This window comes from Quercus robur, chromosome 11 (assembly GCF_932294415.1).
Source record: "Quercus robur chromosome 11, dhQueRobu3.1, whole genome shotgun sequence".
NCBI classification, from domain to species: Eukaryota; Viridiplantae; Streptophyta; class Magnoliopsida; order Fagales; family Fagaceae; genus Quercus; species Quercus robur.
In genome coordinates this window covers 25,135,850-25,159,941 of record NC_065544.1, presented here as the reverse complement: position 1 = coordinate 25,159,941, position 24,092 = coordinate 25,135,850, and the positions used below count along the sequence as shown (strand labels likewise).

Below are 24,092 nucleotides of genomic sequence, written 5' to 3'. Positions count from 1 at the left end.
CTTAGCAAATTTGGGGGAGATATTCTCGGTGTTGAAGGAACATAAGCTACATTTGAATGCATCTAAGTGTTCTTTTGGGATCAGCTCGAGAAAGTTCCTAGGCTACATGATAACACATCGAGGAATTGAGGTTAATTCCAATTAGATTAAGGCCATTGATAGCTTGCATCCTCCTCAGAACCCCAAGGAAGTGCAAAAGTTAACAAGGATGGTAGCAGCTTTGAATAGGTTTATCTCTCGGTCAGCAGATAGTTGTCGTCCATTTTTCCAGCTCATCTATAAGTGGAAGGATTTTCAATGGACTGAGGAGTGTGTGGTGGCCTTTGAGAAACTCAAGCTGTATCTGTCAAGCCCCCTAATCCTTTCTAAGCCCAAGAAAGAGGAAGTGTTGTATGCGTATCTGTTAGTCACAGATTATGCTGTTAGTTTGGTCCTGGTTAGAAATGAGAATGGGGTCCAAAGACTTGTTTATTATGTCAGCAAGTCTCTGAAGGAGGCTAAGACATGCTACTTACCCCTGGAAAAGGCAGTATTGGTTATTATGCACACCACTAGGAAGCTTCCTCATTATTTTTAGGCACATACTATGGTGGTGCTCACCCCGTTTCCTTTGCAAGCCCTCTTACGAAAATTTGACTACACAAACAGAATTGCAAAGTGGGGAACTATGCTAGGTGCTTATGATGTCAGGTAGATGCCTTGCACTGCCATAAAAGGGCAAGTCCTAACAGACTTCGTGGTAGAGTTTACTGAAGATGCGGTAAATGGGGGAAAAGAAACAATCAGTGTTGTGACCACCTCGGCCTGTGTTATTCCCCCTTGGGAAGTTTACACTGATGGCACAACTAACCAAAAAAGAGCAAGGGTAGGGATTGTGCTGGTAACCCCCGAGAAAATGGTAATGGAAAAATCACTGCGGTTGGGTTTTCTCACTACCAACAACGAGGCTGAGTATGAAGCTTTGCTAGCTGGAATGGAAATTGTTAGTCAGTTAAGAGGGGAAATGATAGAGTTATATTTTGATTCTCGATTGGTGGTAGGCCAAGTCAATGGGGAGTTTGAGGCCCGGGATGAAAGAATGCAGGGGTATCTTGCTAAAGTAAAACAAGCTCGGGTCCATTTTAGGAGCTTTACTTTAAAGCAGATCCCAAAAGGACAGAACTCTCATGCGGACTCTTTAGCTATGTTGGCAACTTCTCTAGGGTCAAATCTACCTCGGATTGTTATTGTTGAAGATATGGCTAGTTCCAGTCTTACGAAGAAGCCCTTGGTCAGGGTACATAGCATTTAAGTTAAGCCGAGTTGGATGGACCCCTTAGTAACTTTTTTAAAACAAGGTTTGTTACCTGAAGACAAGGGGGAGGCAGAAAAGGTGCCTCCCCATTATTGGTTATCCGAAGAACAGAAGTTATACAAACGTTCTTATACGGGGCCATATTTATTGTGTGTGCATCCAGAAGCAATGAGGCCTTTATTAGAGGAATTGCAGGAGGGGATATGTGGGAGTCATACAAGAGGGAGGTCTTTGGCCCATAGAGCCCTCACCTAAGGATATTGGTGGCCGAGCATGCAAAAAGCTTCTCAGGACTATATGAGGAAGTGTGACCAGTGTTAAAGATATGCCCCAAATATTCATCAACCAGGGGGAGTCCTGAATCCACTTTCCAGCCCTTGGCCACTTGCTCAATGGGGTTTGGATATAGTAGGGCCATTTCCCCGAGCTATAGGGAACCGAAGGTGGCTCCTTATCGGGACGGACTATTTTACCAAATGGGTAGAAACTGAGCCACTTGCTAACATCAGGGATATGGATGCTAAGAGGTTTATCTGGAGGAATATTATCACCAAGTTTGGAGTCCCACACACTGATCTCGGATAATGGTCTTTAGTTCGATAGTAAAGCCTTCCAAAGATATTGTGGGGAGTAAGGGATCAAGAACAGGTATTCTACACCTGCTTATCCTTAAAGGAATGGCCAGGCCGAGGCAACAAATAAGGTCATAGTGTCTGAGTTAAAGAAAAGGTTAGATGATGCGAAAAGGAAATGGGTGGATGAGTTGCCCCATGGAACATGTATTCTACACCTACTTATCCTTAAGGGAATGGCCAGGCTGAGGCAACAAATAAAGTCATAGTGTCTGAGTTAAAGAAAATGTTAGATGATGCGAAAAGGAAATGGGTGGATGAGTTGCCCCATGTGTTGTGGACGTATTGTACTATGTCCCGAAGATCAATTGGAGAGACTCCTTTTTTAATGACCTATAGGGCAGAAGCAGTAATTCCTCTTGAGTTAGGGTTCTCGACCCTAAGAATTGATTAGTTCAGCGTTGAGGAAAATAACTGCTCGCTCTCAGATAGCTTGGATGTGGTTGAGGAAAGAAGGGAAGTAGCTGTAGTGAAGATGACACATTATTAGCAAAGGCTTAAACAGGGATATGCCAAAGGAGTGAAGTTAAGGCCTTTAGTTCCTGGAGATCTAGTTTTGAGAAAGATGGTGGGGACAGCAAAGAACCCAGCTTAGGGAAAACTGGGTCCCAACTGGGAAGGCCCATACAGGATAACGTCAGTGGCTCGTATTGGGGCTTATCACTTGGAAGACCTAGATGAAAGTGCTATTCCACGTCCTTGGAATGTAAATAATTTGCAACGTTATTATTATTAATGATATGAACTTCTTTATTATTCATGTTTGGTCTATTTGCGCTTTACTGTGGATGCAATGGGTGGTGTAATCATTTTGTATGGAAATTGTCTAAGTGTTAAATAGAGCCTCGGTCTTGTTCGACCTTTAAAGGTCACAAGCCTTAGGTAAATCAACCTTTGTGTGGAAATTGTCTAAGTGTTAAACAGAATCTCGGTCATGTTCGACTCCTCGGGTCACAAGCCTTGGGTAAATTAACCTTAGTTTGGAAAACCTTTAAATGTTAAACAGAACCTCGGTCTTGTTTGACTCCTCAGGTCACAAGTCTTGGGTAAATTAACATTTGTGTGGAAATTGTCTAAGTGTTAAACAGAACCTCGATCTTGTTCGTCTCATCGGGTCACAAGCCTTAGGTAAATTAACTTTAGTTTGGAAAACCTTTAAGTGTTAAATAGAATCTCGATCTTGTTCGATTCCTTGGGTTACAAACCTTGGGTAAATTAACCTTTGTGTGGAAATTGTCTAATTGTTAAAGAGAACCTTGGTCTTGTTTGACTCCTCGGGTCATAAGTCTTGGGTAAATTAACCTTAGTTTGAAAAACCTTTAAGTATTAAACAGAACCTCGGTCTTGTTCAACTCCTTGGGTCACAAGCCTTGGGTGAATTAACCTTAATGTAAAAAATCTCTAAGTGTTAAACAAAGTCTCGGTCTTGTTCAACTCCTCGAGTCATAAGCCATGGGAAAATTAACATTTGTACAAAAGCTTCTAAGTGTTTGCCAAGATCTGGGTTAGGTTTGGCCCCTTGGGTCACAAACTATGGACAAGTTAGCCTTAGTGTGGAATTGTCTAAGTATGGAGTAAAATTATGAAGCTTGCTTGCTTCCTCGGGTTACAGGTACAATGCAGATTGTTCTTTTGGAGCTCTAAGTCCAAATTGAGATTGAATGGTATAGCAAGAGGAGTTGATTAAGTTAATCAAAAGTTAGTATGTTACAGCTGTTATAAAGAAAAGAAAATAGCATGAAATACAATCAGACAAGTAAGACTTAGATAGAGGAAATTCTATAAAATAAAGTTCAACTTTTTTCATTGAAATTTGGAAGTTAGATTACAATAGAAGGAAAAGGGGGCATCAGCTGAACCTAAGCCCAATTACAAAATCAAGTAATTGCTCCTAAATCTTAAGCCAAGTTATGCTGACGTTTCTTTCTCTTTCCCTCCTTTCTTGTCTTGCTCCTTCTCTTTTTTCTTCCTCTTCAGCTGAGCCACTTCAGCTACTTCTTCGGTCTCCATATCCACCACATTTGCTAGGGCTGGTTATTTTGACCCTTTCTCTGCAGCTGGTGTGGTAGATGGAGTAGTGACAGACTGGGCCGAGGAGGAGGTAGGGGCAGAGTTAGGGTTCGTTGAAGGCTAGTAGGGGCTGAGGGCCAAGCGTAGGGCTAAAGGGTAATACACCCTGTTAGGAGCCCTGAGTTCTGACTTAATGCTGACATCAACTGCGGTGAAAGCTTGACCCCACACCTCCAGGCAAAAAGCCCGAGCAACGTCCCTAAGCTGGGCAATTAGACTTTAGGCAATCTTGGTCATGCCTGCGTCATAGGCCGCCTGCTCGGCCTTAGCTTTCTCAGCATCCTTAGCCTTCAGCTGCTTTTGCAGCTGTTTAAGCTCCACCATATTTAAGGCCAGCTTGTTTTCGGCCTTCCTCTAAGCCTCTAGGGACTTTGTAGCTTGTCTTTCAAAGCTGTTAAAGGCAGCTTCAGCATTCTTTTGAGCATTTTCCACCTTGGTTAGTTTGGCAAGAGTCCCCTTGAGCTTCTTGTCAACCTCGGTGTGGGCTTTCTCAGCTATGTCTAGCTTACCCTCAGCTTTTTGAGCCTTGTCCAAAGCATGGTCTACCCATTCTTCGACCACGAAGGCTGCTTGGACAAACTGTACGATTGATACAAGTTAGTGTTTATATAAGTATAATTTTTATTCATAAAAAGAGAGAAGCAATTACATACCTTGGCAAGGTCTCTCTTCAGAGATAAGAAGACCTCGCTTCCTAAAGGACCTGAGCTCTTGCATGTCTTTGGGCAGGCACAGAGCTTTCTCCAGACACTCAACCACAAGGCCTGACCTGCCTATTTAGGGGTCTCTTAAGTTGGCATCATCCATGACAGGACCCCCCGAGCTCAGCGTAAAGAAGGGTCTCCACACAGAAGGCTTTGGGGGTTGCAAACCTTGAGACTCTTTTGAAGTTCCAGAAGAAGCACTTTTCTTCTGTTGGGCCCTGGTTGTTTGGGCCTTTTTAGATGGGGGCTGCTGAGAGGAGTGGGTGATCTCTCCTTCCTTCACACCTTCAGGGCCTTTACCACCCTGGCCCCTTTTCCTTTTCTTTTTAGCGGCATCACTAGAGGATGCACGCACTGAAGCAGGAGTTGGTGGTCGGGGCACCACCGGGATGGCTAGGGAAATGCCCTTAACATAGGCTATTAGTAAAGCTAAGAGGTCTGGAGTTTTTTCCTCGAACTCCATCCCTTCCGGAATATTGGTTCCCTTTTAGTTGGTGCTAACTTGGGTAGGAAGTAGAGGGCGGTGTGAGGTACTGGGAGTGTCCTCGGGGTCTCCTTATTGGTAGAAGACCTCGAAATCTTTGTCTATTACTTCATAGACAAGTTCAAGAGTGGGCTCCTTAGCTTCTTCGTTTGAAGGTATGAGAGGCTCTTGTGAGTAGAGGAGTTTGGCTGGGAGTAGGGCTGGGAGTTGAGCGTTTGGGTTCCCGTTGGAGGAGCTTCAGTTAACAAAAAGCCTGGGACTACAACGTCAATTAAAGCCAATCGTAAGTCCTTAGCTTTTTGGAAGCATTTTGAAAGGGGTTCAAACCTGAGGATGATTTGTACCGCCCGAAGTTGACCGTCCTTGTGCAAAAAAATCTCTAACTTGAGGATCTAGTTTAGGTTAGTAAAGTTCACGAGATGCTTGGACGGGGTGGTATGGTATTCGTTTGCCAATGAAGAAACAATAAAAGTTATAAGCCAGTAAATTAAAAAATTAAAAAAATTAAAACCTTATAAAAATTAGGAAAGATCCTATGCACGTCTATGATTTGAGGGAACCCTACCCGATTCCCTTTCTTGGGTGGGACAATGCAGTCCATCATGCCAGTCTTCCGAGACAATGAGGAAGCCCTCGTCCATACCTTTGCTTGAATCAGGAAAACTAGAGATTAACCTAACAGAAGGGACCCTACATTTGATGTAGTATTTAGTCTCCTTCTCCTTTTGGCAGTTGTACACTCAGTTCACATCGTGCTATGTGAGGTTGGTCCCCATTTTTTTATTTATCATGTCCACGCTCCCGAGGACCCTAAAAAAGTTTGGGGGGCATTGGGTGGGGGTCAGCTTATAATTAGGAAGTCTCTAGTGACCCTTCCTATGATGATTTTCATCCCACCTTCTATGAAAGTATTCATTAGAATAACTACAAATCCGTGGGGTCTGTTCATGACTAGCCATTCGCCCAGCAAGTAGTGTTGGAGTTTAACACCATTAGGGATCCTATACTTAGCCCTAAAGGTGGCCATGCCTTTGGGTGGGTCTACTAGCCTAGCTAATCTACCCATGGAGTTTTATAGTATAAGAAATACAAATATGTGCAAAAGAATATGAATTTGAACACACCTATGCGTAGTAGAAGAATTTCTCCTTGGGTAGCTGCTTCAACAAAAATTGCCAAATGAGTAAAATGAGAGAAAGCCAGCCATAGCCCCTCCTTATATAGGGGTGAAAAATGAGCAGTAAATTTCCCACCCATAAATGAGATAAAAAAAGGACTGTAGGATCATCATCACACCGTAAAACATGAGGGGACAAGCAGCCGCCTGACACCATAAATGTGAAATCGTAGATAGCGAAGCGTCAGGAGCGTGTTGGAGACAGGTGAGGGGACGTTACCACAATGGAATGCATGTGGCACATATCAGGCTAGATTGTATAAACTAAAACCTTGCTTCTATCTCAAAGTTGATAGCAAATTTTTAGGGGGCTATTGTGGGGGCCCGAGGACCAAGGAAGGGATTGCTGAGCTGTTAGTCTTGTTATTGAGGCATCACATACCCGAGGAGGGAATTCACTTGAGGAGAGGAGGAGAAGAGACAAAAGTCTCTTGGGAGCTCTAGGTGAGAAGGATAGGCAGAGGAGAGAGAGTCATAGGGAGTAGGGGAAGTTTCCAGCGAGAAGTAGCATGTTGCCTCTGCATTAAATGGTGGGCAATAGCTTTATCAACTACATTGATGAGGAAGTAACCTAAACAGTGTAATTCAAAGCTAAGCAGCTCCTTCTACCACCTTCAGCAGATGTTTAAGGGGACAGGTGTCATGATAAGAATTTGGTTAGATAGAGATGGGAGGTCAAGATGTAAAAAGGAAGTGAGTATATATGAGAGAGAAAATTTCCAAAAAAGGGGATCGAAGCACAATTCTCAGAAAGATAAGAGTTTGAATATGAACATTGAGAGAAGAAAGTGAACAATGTTTCATTTTGAGTATTATTTGTCTCCTCATGCAAGTTTGTAATAAGCCTATTTCATATATTAATTCATGGCCATTAGCTTTTCTTCCCTGTTTTTGTCCTCGAGCTGAGCCCTCCCTTTTTGTTTGACCCACTCTCTCACAAATACATTGATCTGGGCCTGGTTGAACTATGCAAACCTCATTGTTCTAAGTGGGCTTGGGCTGTTTGATTCCTAAGTCTTTACATGGGCAATTAGGCAAAATTAAGAGTTTTAAGGCTCCCCATAAATGTGATTGGGTTAAAACGATATTTGCTCACTCTTTTGTCAATTTCCTTGAATCATTACTAATGAAAAGTTAAAATGTATTGTTCCTTTTTTTAATGTATTTTTATTAATTATTTAACCATTATAGGTTTAGATAAATGGTTTTATCATTTTGTTTTTGTTTTTATTTTTATAATTTGATAGTTGGAAAAAGAGAATTTGCCAATTGAGAGCTACAATGCTCTTGGCAAAAGGTTTTATAATTTAATGTCACATCTTATAAAAATGAGGAGATTTAAATGTTTGATAATATCCTTTGACATGTTCCAAAAAAAAAAAACTACTTAAGTTTTAGGCCCAAAAAATGTTATAAGAAAACCAACAATACTACTAAATATATCAAAATGGAAATATCATTTATATCATCTGAAACTTTCAAAGAGAGAAACAGAAAAAGAGAAAGCTCTACTTTTTTCCTGTTTGGTAGAATTAACTTTGTAACCTTATGTTTTGGAAGGTGTTAAATGGAGAAAACCCGTTTATATAATAATAATAATGATGATGATGATAATGATGCCAAGAGAGTAAAATGATACATTTTCAAATCAAAATAAGGAAAAAGTAAGGAAAATGTTGAAACAGGTATAATACATAGAGTAATACTATAACCACAAACTATTTTACAATATTTTTACAAAATATTAATGTGGTCAACTTCTTATTGGTTTTCATCTAGGCCTATCATTAATATTACTTTTTCATTTACCAATAATCACGCACTACATAAGCAATTTGTAAAAAAATTTATAAAATAACTTATACTTCTAGCATTATTCTAAAATATTATATTGGAATCAAATTAGTCAAATATAAAATTTAGTTCCTGTAATAATAGGTAGGGGGCCGATGGCCAATGGAGAGGTCAACATCTAAACTTTATAAATAAGAGGGGATAAAGGGGCTAGATTTTTTAGGCCATTTCTTTTTTCATTTTTGCAGAACCGGGCCCATGACTTAAATATAAAAATGGACCACAAAAGGGTCCAGGTACCTTCTCAAATACAAAAAAACAAAGGTACTATTTTATTTTATTTTTCCTGAAAAAGATATTTTGACTTCAATGAGAAAAGGAGCAAAAATGGTCCAGTCTTAGCTCAAGCGATATGCTCCACATATATTGTTCCATGTGCCTGGGATAAACTGGCCAAGCACTCTTGTCACTTGTTCTACTAGATGATTTTATAAAGGCAAATGTTAATGAGTACTGTGCAGTACTTATTAAAGTTAGACTAATGTAAATCCTATTTAATAAAAAAATTGGATACTTGAAAAAAAAAATATATATATATATATATAAAACTGGCTTCACAATCTATTTTAATATATAATTTTTCTCTCTATGAAACTTGTTCCACAGCCTATAAAGCTGCAAAAAAAAATAAAAAAATGTAAAAAAAAAAAAGGACAAAAAGATGTTGTGAAGCACAAAAAGTTGCTTACGGTACCAGTTAACACAACCCATTTAGCTTGAACTACAATATTTGGATATTGGGAAAATTTTTATTTTATTTAAGTGTGGTCTACATTAAGTTTCAATAATTGATAACCTTTAGTATAAAAAGTCACACTCAACTAATTTGAAGTTAAGATTTTTTTTTTTTTTTTGGGTAACAGTAAATGGGGTACCACTATACATATCAATCGAGCTAAAGAGCAATCGCATTGGGAATGACATATGCCATATATAGGAAAAATTTAGCATAAAAGCCCAAACCCCCCCCCCCCCCCACACACACACACACACACACACACACACACACACACACATCCGGACTTGTAAAAACCAACTATTGCAAAAAAAAATTGCAATAGTACTACAATGCAATCCTATAGTAGAATTGCATTGTAGCTCAATTCTTAAAAAAATTTTTTTAAAAAAAATTATTCACTTACTTTTATCAATTCCTCTCTCTCTCTCTCTCTCTCTCTCTCTCTTTCACCGGGTTTTTGGATTTTGGGATATTTTATTTGATTGTGTAGAAATATTATTTTAATGTGTTGTATTATAAAATAAAAGTTGGGATGTTGAGAGTATTGTAAAATGGTATAGTATAATTAATAAAGTAGCTTTTTGGGATGGTAAAATAGGATGGAATAGAATTTTGGGATGTGAATGCTCTAAGAGACTAGATGTTTAAGGTAGTTTTATTTGTTTTTTGATTCATGAGTTTAATTAATTCAAACTGTAATATAATAAAGTACATGTTTTAGATATATATCTCGATTTAGCAATTTGGGAATTGGGATTGAAAAAAATATAAATCAAAGGATGTGACCACATGTACTATATATGATTAATAAATCAAACTATACAAAGATAGGAGTAGTAAGTGTAATTATTAATTTCAAAATGTTTAATATGTTCATGTTTTCTTGTTATACCAAAAATAAATATGTTTGGTGAGATTTTCAGTTGTAAACCTACTAGCATTAAAATACTAAAAATAGATATCACTTCTCTAGAAAGTAGAAACACATGAAAATTATTGAGTATGCTATATAAGTGACCTCATGTACTATTCATGATTTATGTTTTGGTTGCTATTTTGAGTAAAGTGAGAAAAAGGAACTAAAGAGTCATTCAAAATTGATTAATCAATTTTCACAAAAAAAAAAAAAAAAAAAAAAAAAAAAACAATTGATTAATCAATTACTTGAAGAGTCATACACACATTTAGGAGATAATTAATTATTTGAGGAGTTCTACTTCTAGATATTCACATTAGCACCCAAAAAAAAAAAAAAAAAAAGATTGACATTTGATTTTTATTCGTCTTAACTAGCCCTAACATGTTAGACATTTTTTAATGAGTTTGCTTCATGGTGATTGGTGAATACCAAATTATATAGATATGATGCAGTTTTGACAAATATATATAAATATATATATATATATATATATATATAATTTAAAATCTTGCATTATTTTATTTACTTTTTGAGAGAGAGAGAGAGAGAGAGCCAAGACAAGACCTAGTTAAATATGGATGAAACCTGTGAAGTGCTAATCTTGAGTTGCCAAGGAAGACTAGGAAATAGAACAATCCAACCTAGAAAAATTCAAAATTCAAAATTAAAAACAAAAAAACAAAAAACAAAAAAACAAAAAACAAAAAAGAAAGCAGTGGGAGCAAATTAATATTATGAATTATGATATCACTTTTCTCAAGTTGGAGCAAGAATCTGGGTTGCAAAATCATAGGAAGCTCACAGAAGTCTTATTGCAAGAAAGATTGACTTGAAAACGTTTTTAGATCTTAAGGCTTAAACCTAAGTGTACTCAAAAGCACCATTCTTGATAAAGAAATGTTGCGAAAAATATGTAATACTAGCAATCACGCAAAGATAAACAAAACCTATTGCAGAATTGTGAATCAATTTATCAATAGTATGACTTGCCATTAGTCTCAACCCTACACTCGACCTTTTCCAACACCCTATACTTTATTTTCCATTGTAACAAATTGACCCTTGATTCATCCATAAAAAAGATTAAGCATCCAAAATACATCGAATACACATGCAGACTCACTTAGAATCAACTAGTGGAAACAAATTGGCCTCACAGAAAATTAATTACAACTCTGAGCTAGGATTTGTATTTACTTAAGCATGGCCTTTCTTCTTTTGTATTTGAGATACATGCTTCTTGATCTTCACTATACTTCAAATTCATTTAGGAAAAGGTAGCCTGCAAGACATAGAAAGATGCACTAAGGGAAAGAGTTTCTCTATAGTAGTAGTATGCATTTCTTGCCATGCAGTCAATGATGATGGTTAAGTTGTTACGAAAACAGACAATTTGCTCGATGAGGAGTTGCAAGTGACAGCACCCTGCGGTAGCAACCATTAATTTCACCACCAAATTTATCTTTTAGTACCAGATAAACCCATTAGAACTGTAAATTAGAATATAGTACATATTGTAATACTAAATCCAGAGAAATAATTAAAACTAAGAACAAATTTATCTCTTTGGTCAAGTTCCTATATTGAAACTAGAACTATATGCTATAAGACCCCTAAATATTGAGGTTTGTGTAAATATCCATTGATTGAATCCTGAATATTATTTCATAATTCATCCAGAAAACTCAATTTTTTTAAGGATTTTACAAACTTACCCCAACTTGAGAGATATGTCTGAACTGTCATTATCTTGAGGATCAGATGAGCTGCAAATATTGGTGATTGACTCAGATGACTGACCTTGTTCAAGTACATGTGTTTGAGTGCTAAATAGATTCTCCATCTATGGAAGAGACATTTTTTTATAACTGAGATAGAAAGAGAGGAGGAAGAATTTTTTCTCTAAAAAAAAGACCTATTACTTGTTTTAATCGTTGGTTTTCTTCCATCAGTTGGGCTCCCTGCATTAAAAGAATAAGATGAACAGAGAGCCATTACTAAGACTTCTTAGCCTTAAATACAAAATATAATTTAATTAATATGGTATATTTACCTAACTTCTTATATAAGAAATCGATACGTTATGAATTGGTATAGGTCAGGTGATAGGATAAAAAATATGACAATCATTTCTGAATTTATGTTGACAATGGTTTCAACTAAATATTCAATGGTGCTTGTTAGTTGTTGTTAGCCATGTGAACTTTTCCTTTCTCTACCCATTGAGCTAGCCTATGCACACAATGACCACTATTTTTATGAACTTGCATTAACATTATGACAAAGTTTTACAGCTGACATTTGCTAAAGATATGGATTTAGGGTTTAAGCTTACTACATTACAGTACTAACTATATTACTGCAATCCTAGGGTTAACACAGAGTTAGTCTACTACAAATTCCCTTAAATAAGTACACTGTTATACACAAAATTCAGTAATAAATATATAGTTGTTTAAAATTTTCTACTGTTCACGGAGGCCTCTAAGACAAAACCACCTTAATTCCTTGTGTTCTTTCAACTTCTCTTAGTTTCTTCTTTCCACCTAATATTTCAATATTTTACCATGATATCATTATGGAGCGGATCATCACTAAAGTACGAAACTGTTATACATTGAAACCATATGAACTTTAGCTCAAGGGCACTGATCTGTTCAGGAAATGTCTTGCAAACATTATAATAATTGTATGAAATGTCTTGCAAAAAAAGATTTAAAGTTTGGAACATGACCCTTGCTGAAGGGCTGTGATCTCTTCCAGAAATCTTTCACCCTGAAAGACAAAAGTTTTTTATATTAAGAGACAGTACATAAATTTCAACACTCCATTATAATGCCTGCAAACAGAGATAAAAAAAAAGAGAGACAAGCCTTCATTTCTATAACACGGCTCAGGCCTACTTCAAGCTCTTTCTCTAGTTTCTGTAATTCTTCCATATCCATTCCACTGAGCTCTTCTCCCCTAATCTTCTTGTGTTAGGTGTGAACATTTCTCAACATTAATTTATTGTGGTATGTATATGTCTTTACAGTAACAAGATGATAGTGATGTAGCTATAATACCTTAGTTCATGTGTCTTCTCCTCAATTTCCTTGCTCAACATGGCATAGGAGGTAACGTTCTTAAGCTAATTTATACAACATGCCGTTCATGAAGATTTTTGAAATGTGATGTGTTACCGAGCACTTTTAATGTAACAATGGTTCTAAAATATGTAAGCATTTCCTGCCTTAAATAAGAAATTTTTAGGGTTGCCATAAATGTCAGGGTCATCATTCTGGGAGTGCAAGAAGTAGTCTTCTAAGTTGTTAAAAAAAAAAAAAATACCTAGCTTTTCTTATGGTGGTAGGATTTTCAATAAAATGCAAATTTCGAAGTTTTCATGAAAATTTCATGAGAAAGTGGATAAAGAAATAATCAAGAGTCATGTTTCCTTCTTTCAATTTAGAATTCAGAATAAGATCCCATTTGTTTTGGGTTGTCTCCTAAGGTTTGTACGATTTGATTTTGCAAATTTTCTAATTTTGATCTTTTTGGTGATTTTTCATATTTCTAGCCTCATTTTTTGCTTAACACGAAATAGGGTGTTTTATGGTCTACTAGCCTCCCTATGATTTATTTTCCTATTTATATGCATGGTAGCCTCCGAGGTAATTCAAAATCTCATTAATATAAACTTTAAAATGTTTTTTCTCCATTCCTTTCGGTGGACTTCAAATTTCTCCTTGGGAATTAAAGGAACCTCTTATGGATTCAAGAGTTATTATCTCAAAGTAGACGTAATCTATTTCTTATGACTTTCCACCTCACTTATTTACCAACTAAAAAACTTTAAAACATCATACCTGTAGCTCAAGAGACAGTTGGTCCATTTTGCCAAGATTCTGTGGATGTAGACTATGCCTTTCAATTACCTGCTGCATACTTCATACAACATAAGGATAGCACATTCAATTCTTTAATCTCTCTCTTATTTTAATAAAATGAAACTGTGGAAGAACTTATAAACTACTAGTATGTATTTCTGACTCATATCTAAGGAAATAAAACTTGAGCTAGTGACTGAAGAACTAATTATTATCTCATGTTGGCATATTTGCCATTGTTTGTAGGGCCAATTGCGTTTTCCCAATTAAAATGTGAAGCACAAATATTATTTATATTGATTTACACAAACTATGTGCAAACTTCTAATTTGGTCAAATTATAAAAGGTTAACATCTGTACGAACTCCTAAATTATTTATATTGATTGACACAAAGGGTACATTATGATGCAAGAAGCATTAAAATTATCTGGGATTTTATTTTTGAATGTAATTTTTTTTTTTTTACTTTAAATTTTAAATTGAGCTTTATTGTTGAGGGTTTTAGGTGATTTGACTAGGCATTTTTCTATATTGGTGTAATCCCTAGACCCTATTAAACTAGTGCTCTTGTAATTGTGAAAGGCAATACAATTTGAATTAGAATAATTTGATGACTTGAGAATGATGACTTTCTCTTTGTTTGGTAGTGATGCCAAATACCCTTAGGTGGTGATGCCTAGGGCTTGCAAGCAGATTTTAGGAGGTCAAGCCTAAATTTTGTCTTGTTTATCCTTTTATTCTTCTTTTATCCTTATTTTCCTATTTTATTCTACATCAACTTGGTATTAGAACATCTAATCTCCTCCACTCAATTCAAATCAGTACAAAAAGAAAAAGAAAAAAGAAAATTAAAAAAATAAAAAACTCCACCCATTAGCCCAATTTTCGAAAGAAGAAGTGAGATTAGCCCATTAAACCTAGAAGCGATCAAGTTCTTTAGCTTTTAGCAACAAGTAAAGTTTCAGTCTTTTATTTTGTGGCTAAAAATGACTTCCTTTGATAAAGACTTTGAGGAGCAGCTTAAGGAGGATGTGAAAATCCTCCTTAACTCCTATTCCATCATTGATAACCTCCTCACTCTTATTGATAAAGTCAAAAATTTGTTAGCAAATGTGGATCAAGCACCATCCAAATCAATGCAAGATGCACTTTTACCCTCAATGAAGGCATTGGTCACTAATGAACTTTTCAGTTGCATCTTGCATTACTGAGATTACGAGGATAACAACATCGGATGCCCCATATGATGATGAGAAAATGAAGGAAATATTTCAGCTGATTGTAGCAACATTTGAAAATTTGTCTATTTGTCTCATGTGCCCAATTGTTACTATATGAAGGAGGTTTCAATTCTTGACATTGTAGCAAAGGTCCGGTCATGCTTGGTGATGCTGGACCTTGAGTGTGATGCATTGATTGTTGAGATGTTTCAAATTTTCTTTAAAATAATTAGGTCCATCTATTCACTAATTTCAGCCATGGAAACAATTATGTCTCTGGAAAAATATAAAGAAATTTTCTTGATTCTTCTCAGTCCACTTTGAGCTAGTGTAAAAAAAGAAATTCAAAAAGTTTCACCTATTTTGTACAAATTGGGGGAGCAAGTAATCACAAAGATTAATACCTAACAAGGCAAAATAATGACATCCACTCAAAAACTACCCAAAAAGATTGAGGGTAAAGCTTTACACATGAGAGAAGTAACGTTGAGGCACCAAAAATTTGTTATGCAAAGGAGATGCACATGCCAACAACTATTCAGTTAGTACATCCTCAACCATATGTAGTAGACCAAATTCAAGTTGTTGGTGAGTCAATACTTGATGAGGCGAAAGTTCAGCAAGAGAAGAAAAATTTTGAGGGTGCGCATGATGTGTTGTGGAATTTATTGAATATGCTATAATTAGCCCTGTATGGTGCATGGAGATAAACAACTTGATGAAGTGGAGAAAGTGGATACTATGGTGATTCAAGAGAAGATTGTGTTGATTTTAAACATTGATTTTCACATTTCCGAAGAGTAGCATGATGTGATGGATGCAAAGCTTTGTTATTCTACGTGCTCCTAGATGTGGTTCCTATATTGTGGCAAGCACTGCGTGCTAGAGTTCTTTATCCTTCTCTTCTTCAAAACTCAAGGTCGAGTTTACTTCAAACACGAAAGTATGATAGAGGGAGCATTAAAACCATCTAAGATTTTATTTCCGAATGTGAAAATAATTTTGTTTTCGACTTTAAATTTTGAATTTAGTTTTAAGGGATTTGATTAGGCATTTTCCATATTGGTGTAATACCTAAACCCTATTGAACTAGTACTTTTGTAGTCGTGAAAGGTAGTACAATTTGAATAAGAATAATTTGAGAATTTGAGAATGATGGCTTTCTCTTTGTTTGGTGGTGAATGGTGATGTCTAGGGCTTGCACGCAAATTCAAGGTGGTGAAGCCAAGTATTTGTCTTGTTTGTTCTCTTATTCTTATTTTCCTACCGTGTTCTACATCATATTAATTTCTTACTTATTTAGTAAATTTCTAATTTTTTCAGGCATCAAATAAAATTACTTAGACTTTTGGATTTGGTTCAAGCTATTGCATGAAAATGTTACATAAAAACTGCTTGCAGGATAAATATCATAGAGTAAATACTGTTTTAGTTTTGGAAATTTTAAAGATTGAAAAGATACTCTAAATTCAAAGTAAGACTTCACAAGACTCGTGATATTAGTTTTCCATGACAGTTCATCATGAAACCCTACAAAATCCTAGACATCTAGGTATGCACTTCTTGTTATTTAAATTAATGTTGCTAAAATTTTTAACATTAACTACATTGAAATTCCTGTTGAAAATGCTTTATTTGGTTTATTGCAATTCTTAACAACCACAATCAAAGACAAGTTGATAAGTCCCACAAATGCACTGTAAAGAGCACAATTATGATGGCAAAGACCATGTTATTATCACGATCCTGATTAATTTGACTATAAGATCAAGAAGGCATGTGTTGTCTATTCTACATCACTAGAAGATATCTTGTTTCTTTTGAAATGCAAAATAATTGTAAATATGAAGTTTGGTGTGATATTGTTGTCATGGATGTTAGTCATTTCCTCCTTTGGTGTAGCCTTGGCAATATGATAGGCATGCTATCCATGATGGCCATAGAAATACATATACCTTTAAAATTAGAAAGTTTGAATGTGTCCTTTTGTCAACTAAGAATGAAAGAGCTCCTAAATCTTCCGAAGAGGAGGGCAGTAATTTTCTTATTTTTTCCAATTGTAATATAAGATAAAAGAACTAAGGTGGTGTACATGTTGGTGGCTAAAGAAAAAAAGGAAGCTTGTTAGTGTACTGTATAGCCTACCTAACAAAGGGCACTGTCAAATCAATCTAAAGGAGCATGAAGAATTGAATAGGCAAGTTATGACTCCTTGTGTAGTACCGACCTTACTCATGCCAAAGGAGGATGGCACTTGATAGATTTGCATTAATAGCTGCACCATGAACCAAATTATTATTAAATTATCTGGTCATATTCCAAGAATTGATGACTAAAAACACATTGAAGAGCAAGAGAATGCCTAAAGAACTTTAGATTGAAGCTATTGATTATGCAATCTATTTGTCCAATCGTTTCCCACCTTCTTGTGTTTGGGAGCATGGCATATCCACATGTACTAGATCAAGAAAGGTCCAAGCTAAATAATGAGAGCAAAAATTATGTCTTCATTCGTTATGATCCAAGCTCTAAAGGCTATAAGCTTAAAAATCCGAACACTGGAAAATTAATTGTCAATCGAGATGTGGAATTCGATGAAGAAGGTATATGAGATTGGAGCACCCAAGAAGAAGAAAAATATGATTTCTTTCCATTACTTGAAGAGGAAGAGAATTTGAATAAAGTTCAAGAAGAGCTTGACGCTCCACCTCCACCAAAATCTCCCATTTGTGAAAGTCCATCCTCGTAATCATCACTAAAAGGAAGTGACCAAGAAGAATGAGAAGTCTACAAGATCTCTATGATTCAACGGAGAATATAGATGATCTAACGCTCTTTTATCTGTTTGCTAATTGTGAACCTAAAAGAATTAAAGAAGTTGTGCAAGATAAGAAATGGATGAAGAGGTCAAGGTAATAAAGAAATGATAAACGGAGGTATCTTGATTGTTTGTTTGTATATAAATGATTTGATTTTTATAAGAAACAATCCAAGTAAGTTTGAGGACTTCAAGAAAGTAATGACTAAGGAGATCGAAATGACAGATATTTGGCTTATGAAGCAAATGGAGGATGTCATATTCATTTCCCAAAAAGGGTATGCTAAGGAGATGTTAGGAACTTGTTAGTTCCTAAAGGGGATGGGTGGGAAGTGTTTGAAAATTGATGTGAATTGTAGGTGAATTGGCTTAAAGGCATAGAGAAATATTAAGAGTGAAAGGAAATGCAATAAGTAAGAGTTAAGTGCTTACAATTCACATCCATTTTCAAACATGGCTTTATCCTTCTAATTACTAATTAAGCATGTGTTCTCACCAACTATGTGATTATAGTGTTACATGTGCCAATAGCTCTAACTAACTCTATCCTAATCCCAACATGTGTAACTAACTAACTAACTAACTCTATCCAATCTTGGGACTAACTTTTAATAGAATGGATGGAACTTCAAAAAGTATTAGGATATTACTTCCCACAAGGTGTTGTTATGGTTGGTATCATCATCAAAGATAATCTTCCAATGGACCAGTATCTTAGTGACATCCTGATCACCATATTCATACACTTCTTTCACTAATGGTCTCATGTACTTTCAAAATCCACTTAAATTCTTGAGCCTTCAATGGTTCTTCGATCTTCAAGGTCTTATTGTTTCTTTAGACCTTGAAATGTTCTTGGATCCTTAAGCCCTCATTTGATTCTTGAACCATTGGAATTGTTGGCTCTTGCATCTTTGATTGTTGAATCACTGACACTTGGATTTTTGATTCTTGAATCTTGAACTCTTGAGTGGCAGCCTTTATTGGTGCGTTAAGAATTGGTTCTGAGTCTCCTGACATGAAATTCACAAGCTTATGCATCTTGGATTCTTGGGTGATAATCTCCTTTGATGCATCAAGGATTAGTGTTCAAAACCTGGCATGTAGAGCATATGAAATCCACCCAATTTGTGCAAAATTCTTATGCCTACACATCTTGAAAATATTCCCACGCCTCTCACATGTAATGAGAGGCAATAAAAAACATAAGGTGTGGTGGTGTTTTCTAGAGCAAAGAATTCATAGAGCTTGAGAAGCCGCCAAAAAGGATCTCCACCTTTGAATGTAAACTCAATGAAAGCTTGATGAGTTGCAACAGATTTGGTCATTTCAAATAAATAGCTCTGATACCATTTGTTAGGACCTTGATGGTTCCTAAGGGAGATGGGTGGAAAGTGTATGGAAATGGATACGAAATGCAGGTGAGTTTACTTAATTCGAGGTCGCCTTTCTCCATAAAGAAATATTAAGTGAGAAAGGAAATGCACTAAGCAAGAAATTGGTTTGTTTTTTAAAATGTTACAGATTAAGGTAACATGCAACTATTTATAAAATCCAAGCTCTTATCTTGTTGGCCACACATGGCTTAATCCTATTGGCCTATTAGGAGCTCTAACTAACTCTATTCTAATCCCAACATGTGTAACTAACTAACTAACTCAATCCTATCTTGGGACTAAGTACTAATTGAAGGGATGGAACTATAAGAAGTATTAGGATATTAGAATAAATATGAGATTTCTAACATGAAATCCTCAAGAAATTTTAGATGTCAAATTACAAACTAGTTAGTACTCTTGTGGAATGTGGAGTGAAGTTGTCATAGCATGACAATAGAGAGAGGGTAAATCAAACATTCTTCAAGAGTTTGGTTGGAAGTCTGAGGTAGCTAATATGCACAAGACCAAACATTCTCTTTGGCGTTGGACTTCTTAGTCGCAACATAGAAGTACCAACTATGACTCATTTGAAGACAACCAAGAGAATTCTTCGTTATATGAAAGGTACACTAGATTTTGGACTATTGTATTCACCTTCGAATGTGTTTAAACTTGTTGGCTACAGCAATAGTGATTAGGCTGGGGACACCAATGATAGAAAGAGTGATAGTGGGTTTGTATTCTATATGGGTGATATTGCATTTGCATGGACATCCAAGAAGCAACCAATTGTGACTGTATGTTGCTACTACCTCTAGTGTTTTTCATGCAATTTGGCTTAGAAATTTGTTGAAGGAGTTGCAAATGTTGCAAGCAAAAACTACGAAGATATTAGTGGACGATAAGTTAACACTAGCTCCTGTAAAGAACCTAGTCTTTCATGACCAAAGCAAGCACATGGATACCTAGTATCATTTTATTTGAGGATGTTTTGCTAGACACGAAATTCCACTTGAGTTTGTGAAGTCACACAATTAGGGTGCAAATATCTTCACCAAGCAACTAAACTATGGCACCTTCTACAAGATGGGAGCCTAATTTGTGGTGGTCAAAAATTAAGTTTAAGAGGAGGTGTTGAAAGTTAAACTGAATTCATGTTATGAAAATCTATTTTATTTATGAAAATGAGTTAGTTGAAGATACATAAAGAAACGAGGCAAGTTTACGTAATGAATGTATAGAGATTTTTTTTGGAGTTGTATAATAAACACAAAGAAAATTATGGTTGGACATGGAGTATATATACCTCATGCATCCGTCAATTTTTAAAAAGTGTGAAAAAAGTGTGAATCACTTTCTTTGAGTGGTGCATGAGTGTTTGAGAGTGCAGGTGGGGAAAGACCCACCAATGTTTTTCCAACAACCCTAACTAGTTTATTGAGAATCCATAACCAATCCTTAAATTTTGAGAATAAGGCTTAGTTATTGTTTAGAATCCATAACCGATTCTAAACTTTAGAGTAAGGCTTAGTTATTTTTGTTGTTGCCGTAGTTCTTGTAATGCTTATATATTTCATGTAGAGTAAAGTAATTTGTTTCATTTTTCTCAATCAAGACTACTTGACAATTTCAATTTGTATATTGCACCCTCTTTGAACTTTCATCACACACTTGCAATTTAAGCCTAATGGTGTTATTTGCTAGTGGAAGAACACTACAACTAAGTGGATTTAACATATACATATGTGATATTACTATAGAAGATAGGAAGAGAATTTATTTAACGAGATCAGAGCTCACTTTTGTGTTGGAATCTTTAGCATTAGATTTTATGTATGCATAACCAAAAGTGTTTCAATTGATATATGTTACTCTAAGCAAAAAATTATAATCTCTAACGTTGCTCCTAAGCTAGAGTCATAGAATTTCATTGAGATTTGCATGATATTTTATGAAGAAATTCTTACAGTAATGCTGTGAATAGATTAGTCAGGATAACAAAAGTGGATTAATTCAGGTAGAACTGCAAAAGTACAAAGACCATCAGGCATTAAATGAAGAGTTTTTTTTTTTTTTTTTTTGAGAAAACAAACACTAAAGGCAGAGTTGAAGCGGCTAATTGAACTATTGAAGTTTTACAATAAGCAAGTGCAACTCTAAAACTCAGGGTAAATAAAACATTAGATTATAAGCTAATTAATAGGCAACAACTAGCAATATTCAAAGACAAAATAACCCGCTTATAGAACTGCAAAACAAGCAGCAGCTACATATATACGTTAAACCCTTCAGGGTAAGAATTGAAAGCTGTTATTATTTGGTTTACCAAAAAAAAACTGTTTATTTTTCTTTCCTTTCCTTTATTTATTTATTTTTTTTCCTTTATTTTTCTTTCTTTTTTTCTTTTTCCTTTCCCTTTTCTTTAGACAGAAACCATAAGATTTTGCAGTACTTTATCTTTTCTTGATTAGATGTTACATAGTATTATTTTTTAAATCACTTATTCGGTTTGTTCAGTATTTTTCTAAAAAGGATCTTTATTTTGAGCAGTTGGATCTCTCACTCTCTCACACACACACCTTAGAAATCATAAAATCATAGTGAATGCATGAACAAAGCGATCAAGGAATGGACAATGACATATTTTTCCATAGATAGAAAAAAGGGTCTCTCTCTAGTCAAAAAAATGAGAAAATAAAGAGGGTTTTTCTATAAGTAGAAAGAAGTGTTAGAAAGAGATTGAAACCTTGAGCTGGCGTATTCAAAGAGCATTCCTGTCGCAGAAATAGAAACTATTTGCATACAAAGCTGAGAGAGAGATAAGAAAAGAGATAGGTAGAGAATAGTACAAAAATAAATTACACAATAAATAAAATAAATGTTATGGATTACGGAATGGTAGAGAGAAATAAAATGAAAGCGATGTATTATTGTACGGAAGAGAAATATTGTCTTTCATAGAAGTTAGGCCCATTTGATACGCGAGTTCAAACACATATTTTCAGTTTTTAAACAACATTACACATATTTTTACACAATTTTTCACCCATACATATTTCCAAAAAAACTGAAAACTATTGTTTAAACATACGTACCAAATGGGCCCTTAATCAAACTGCACTTGCTTTTTTTTCTTTTCCTTTTTTTTTTTTTTTTTTTTATGAAAAATAGCTGCACATACTCTACCAGTAAATGATGGAAAAAAAAAGTAAAATCTGAGCAAGGGGTGTACCCTATGCTACACTGTCCACATAAGAGCACCAATACTCGGAGATACATACAAATCTTTATTTTACACTCTTAAAACCTATTTTGTCTTTTCTTACTATCCTATTTTACAATTCACACAACATTCTGGTTTTTATTTTTACATACAACACAATTAAATAATATCAACCAACACAATTAAATAATATAATTACACTATAAAATATTATAAATCTCTCCTCTCTCTAGCACACCATTAGATATTTGCAAATAAAATAATCTTTTTTCTTTTTTACATCCTAAGCTACAATTGGTAAAAATAAATAAATAAATAAACCCACGCCAGATGTAGCTACTTTTTACCTTTTTGGTTGCCAAAATAGTAATTGAGGGGATTTGCAACCCCAATGTTAGTGCTCTGACAAATTAACAACAACAACCACAACAACAACAACAACAAAAAACCTGTTGTGTAGCATGGAACCACACCAATTTAATTTTAACATTGAATTTATTATTATTATGAATTATATATTAAAGATATTTTCTTAATTCTTTTTAATGTTACATCGTAATTTGAAGATGAATACAACCATAATAAAAGTTAAATTATAATTTTTATCTATTCTTATTTTTGTTTCTATATATATATATATATATTATTTAAGTTCCTTTATTTACTCCTCAAAAAAAAAAAGCACCTTTATTTACATTTGAATCTAGTTTTTCCGTCGATCTCTATCCAATTCTACCGTTAAGCCCTATTTCTCTCCAACAGAAAAATTACGTCATTTTTCAGAAGAATTACATTGAAAAAATATATAATTTAAATGACTGAAGTGAAAAGGAAAAATTAAAACTGTAGGAACAAAATTGAAAACTAGATAAGGTTAGATTATGCAGTTTTTTATTTAGTCTTTCAAATAGTTAGGCCAAGAGCCTTGTGAGTAAGTAATTTTACCCAATTATTACAGAGAAGAGAGCTTGAATTCAAATCCTGTATATATAAAAAAAATAAAATAAAAATAAAAATCTCTAGTTAGGTGGTGTGCGGTTGAATTTGAAAACTAGAGAGACAAAAATAAAGTTCAAGACAAGGTCATTTACAGCTAAACATAAAAGAGAAAAGTTATTTATTTATTTTATTTTATATGAAGATGCTAAATAAAGTTAAGAACAAATTAATATTGTTTCTAAATAACTTGTAGGTTTTAGTTTCATCCTTGAACCAATGCTTGTATTAACTTAATAATTCAATGATGTTTCTAAAAAAATAATAATAACACTTAATTCAATGTTACAATTGTTCCACATTCCTTTTAAAAATTGAATGTAGAGTGATTTTCATTTTCATGAAATTGCTTTACAAAAGCATGAGACTAAAGTAGGGTTGTCCAAACATATCCGGTGACCTAACCCACCCAGAGACCCAACCAAAACTGATCCGAAACAGGCCGATTCGACCTACTCCAACGGTCGACAGCAGATTTTATCCACCAAAAACCGACTCCAGCAGGTCGGTTTCAGTTTCTCTTCCCCAAAAACCCAACAAACCCGAACCGACTAGCAGAAAACCCATAATCCAGCGAAAAACCCAGATTCCGACAAGAAACCCAAATTCCAGTGAGAAAAACCCAAATTTCGGCGATAAAAAAACCCAGATCTTGGTGAAAAAACCTGGATTCAGGCACTATTTCACGTAGATCCGACGAGACTTTGATCGA

General features: G+C 35.3%; 1 protein-coding gene across 17 annotated transcripts in view; it reads right to left on the bottom strand.

The window, feature by feature from the left end:
* LOC126705333 (MADS-box protein JOINTLESS-like) overlaps window positions 1-24,092 on the bottom strand; it is a 272,125-nt gene that overhangs the window by 32,663 nt on the left and 215,370 nt on the right. Inside the window, exons 6-8 of one of the 17 annotated variants that reach the window (XM_050404271.1) lie at window positions 11,796-11,834; window positions 11,589-11,716; window positions 11,162-11,298 (exon numbers count right to left, since the gene is read on the bottom strand). The exons of 13 other annotated variants lie outside the window; for them this stretch is intronic. In XM_050404271.1, the coding sequence (XP_050260228.1) occupies window positions 11,250-11,298; window positions 11,589-11,716; window positions 11,796-11,834 (216 nt within the window). In that variant the 3' untranslated portion in view covers window positions 11,162-11,249. Of the gene's footprint in view, window positions 1-11,161; window positions 11,299-11,588; window positions 11,717-11,795; window positions 11,835-13,721; window positions 13,801-24,092 lie in introns of those variants that run through there. 3 more of the 17 variants (XM_050404265.1, XM_050404270.1, XM_050404268.1) reach the window with 3 other exon arrangements.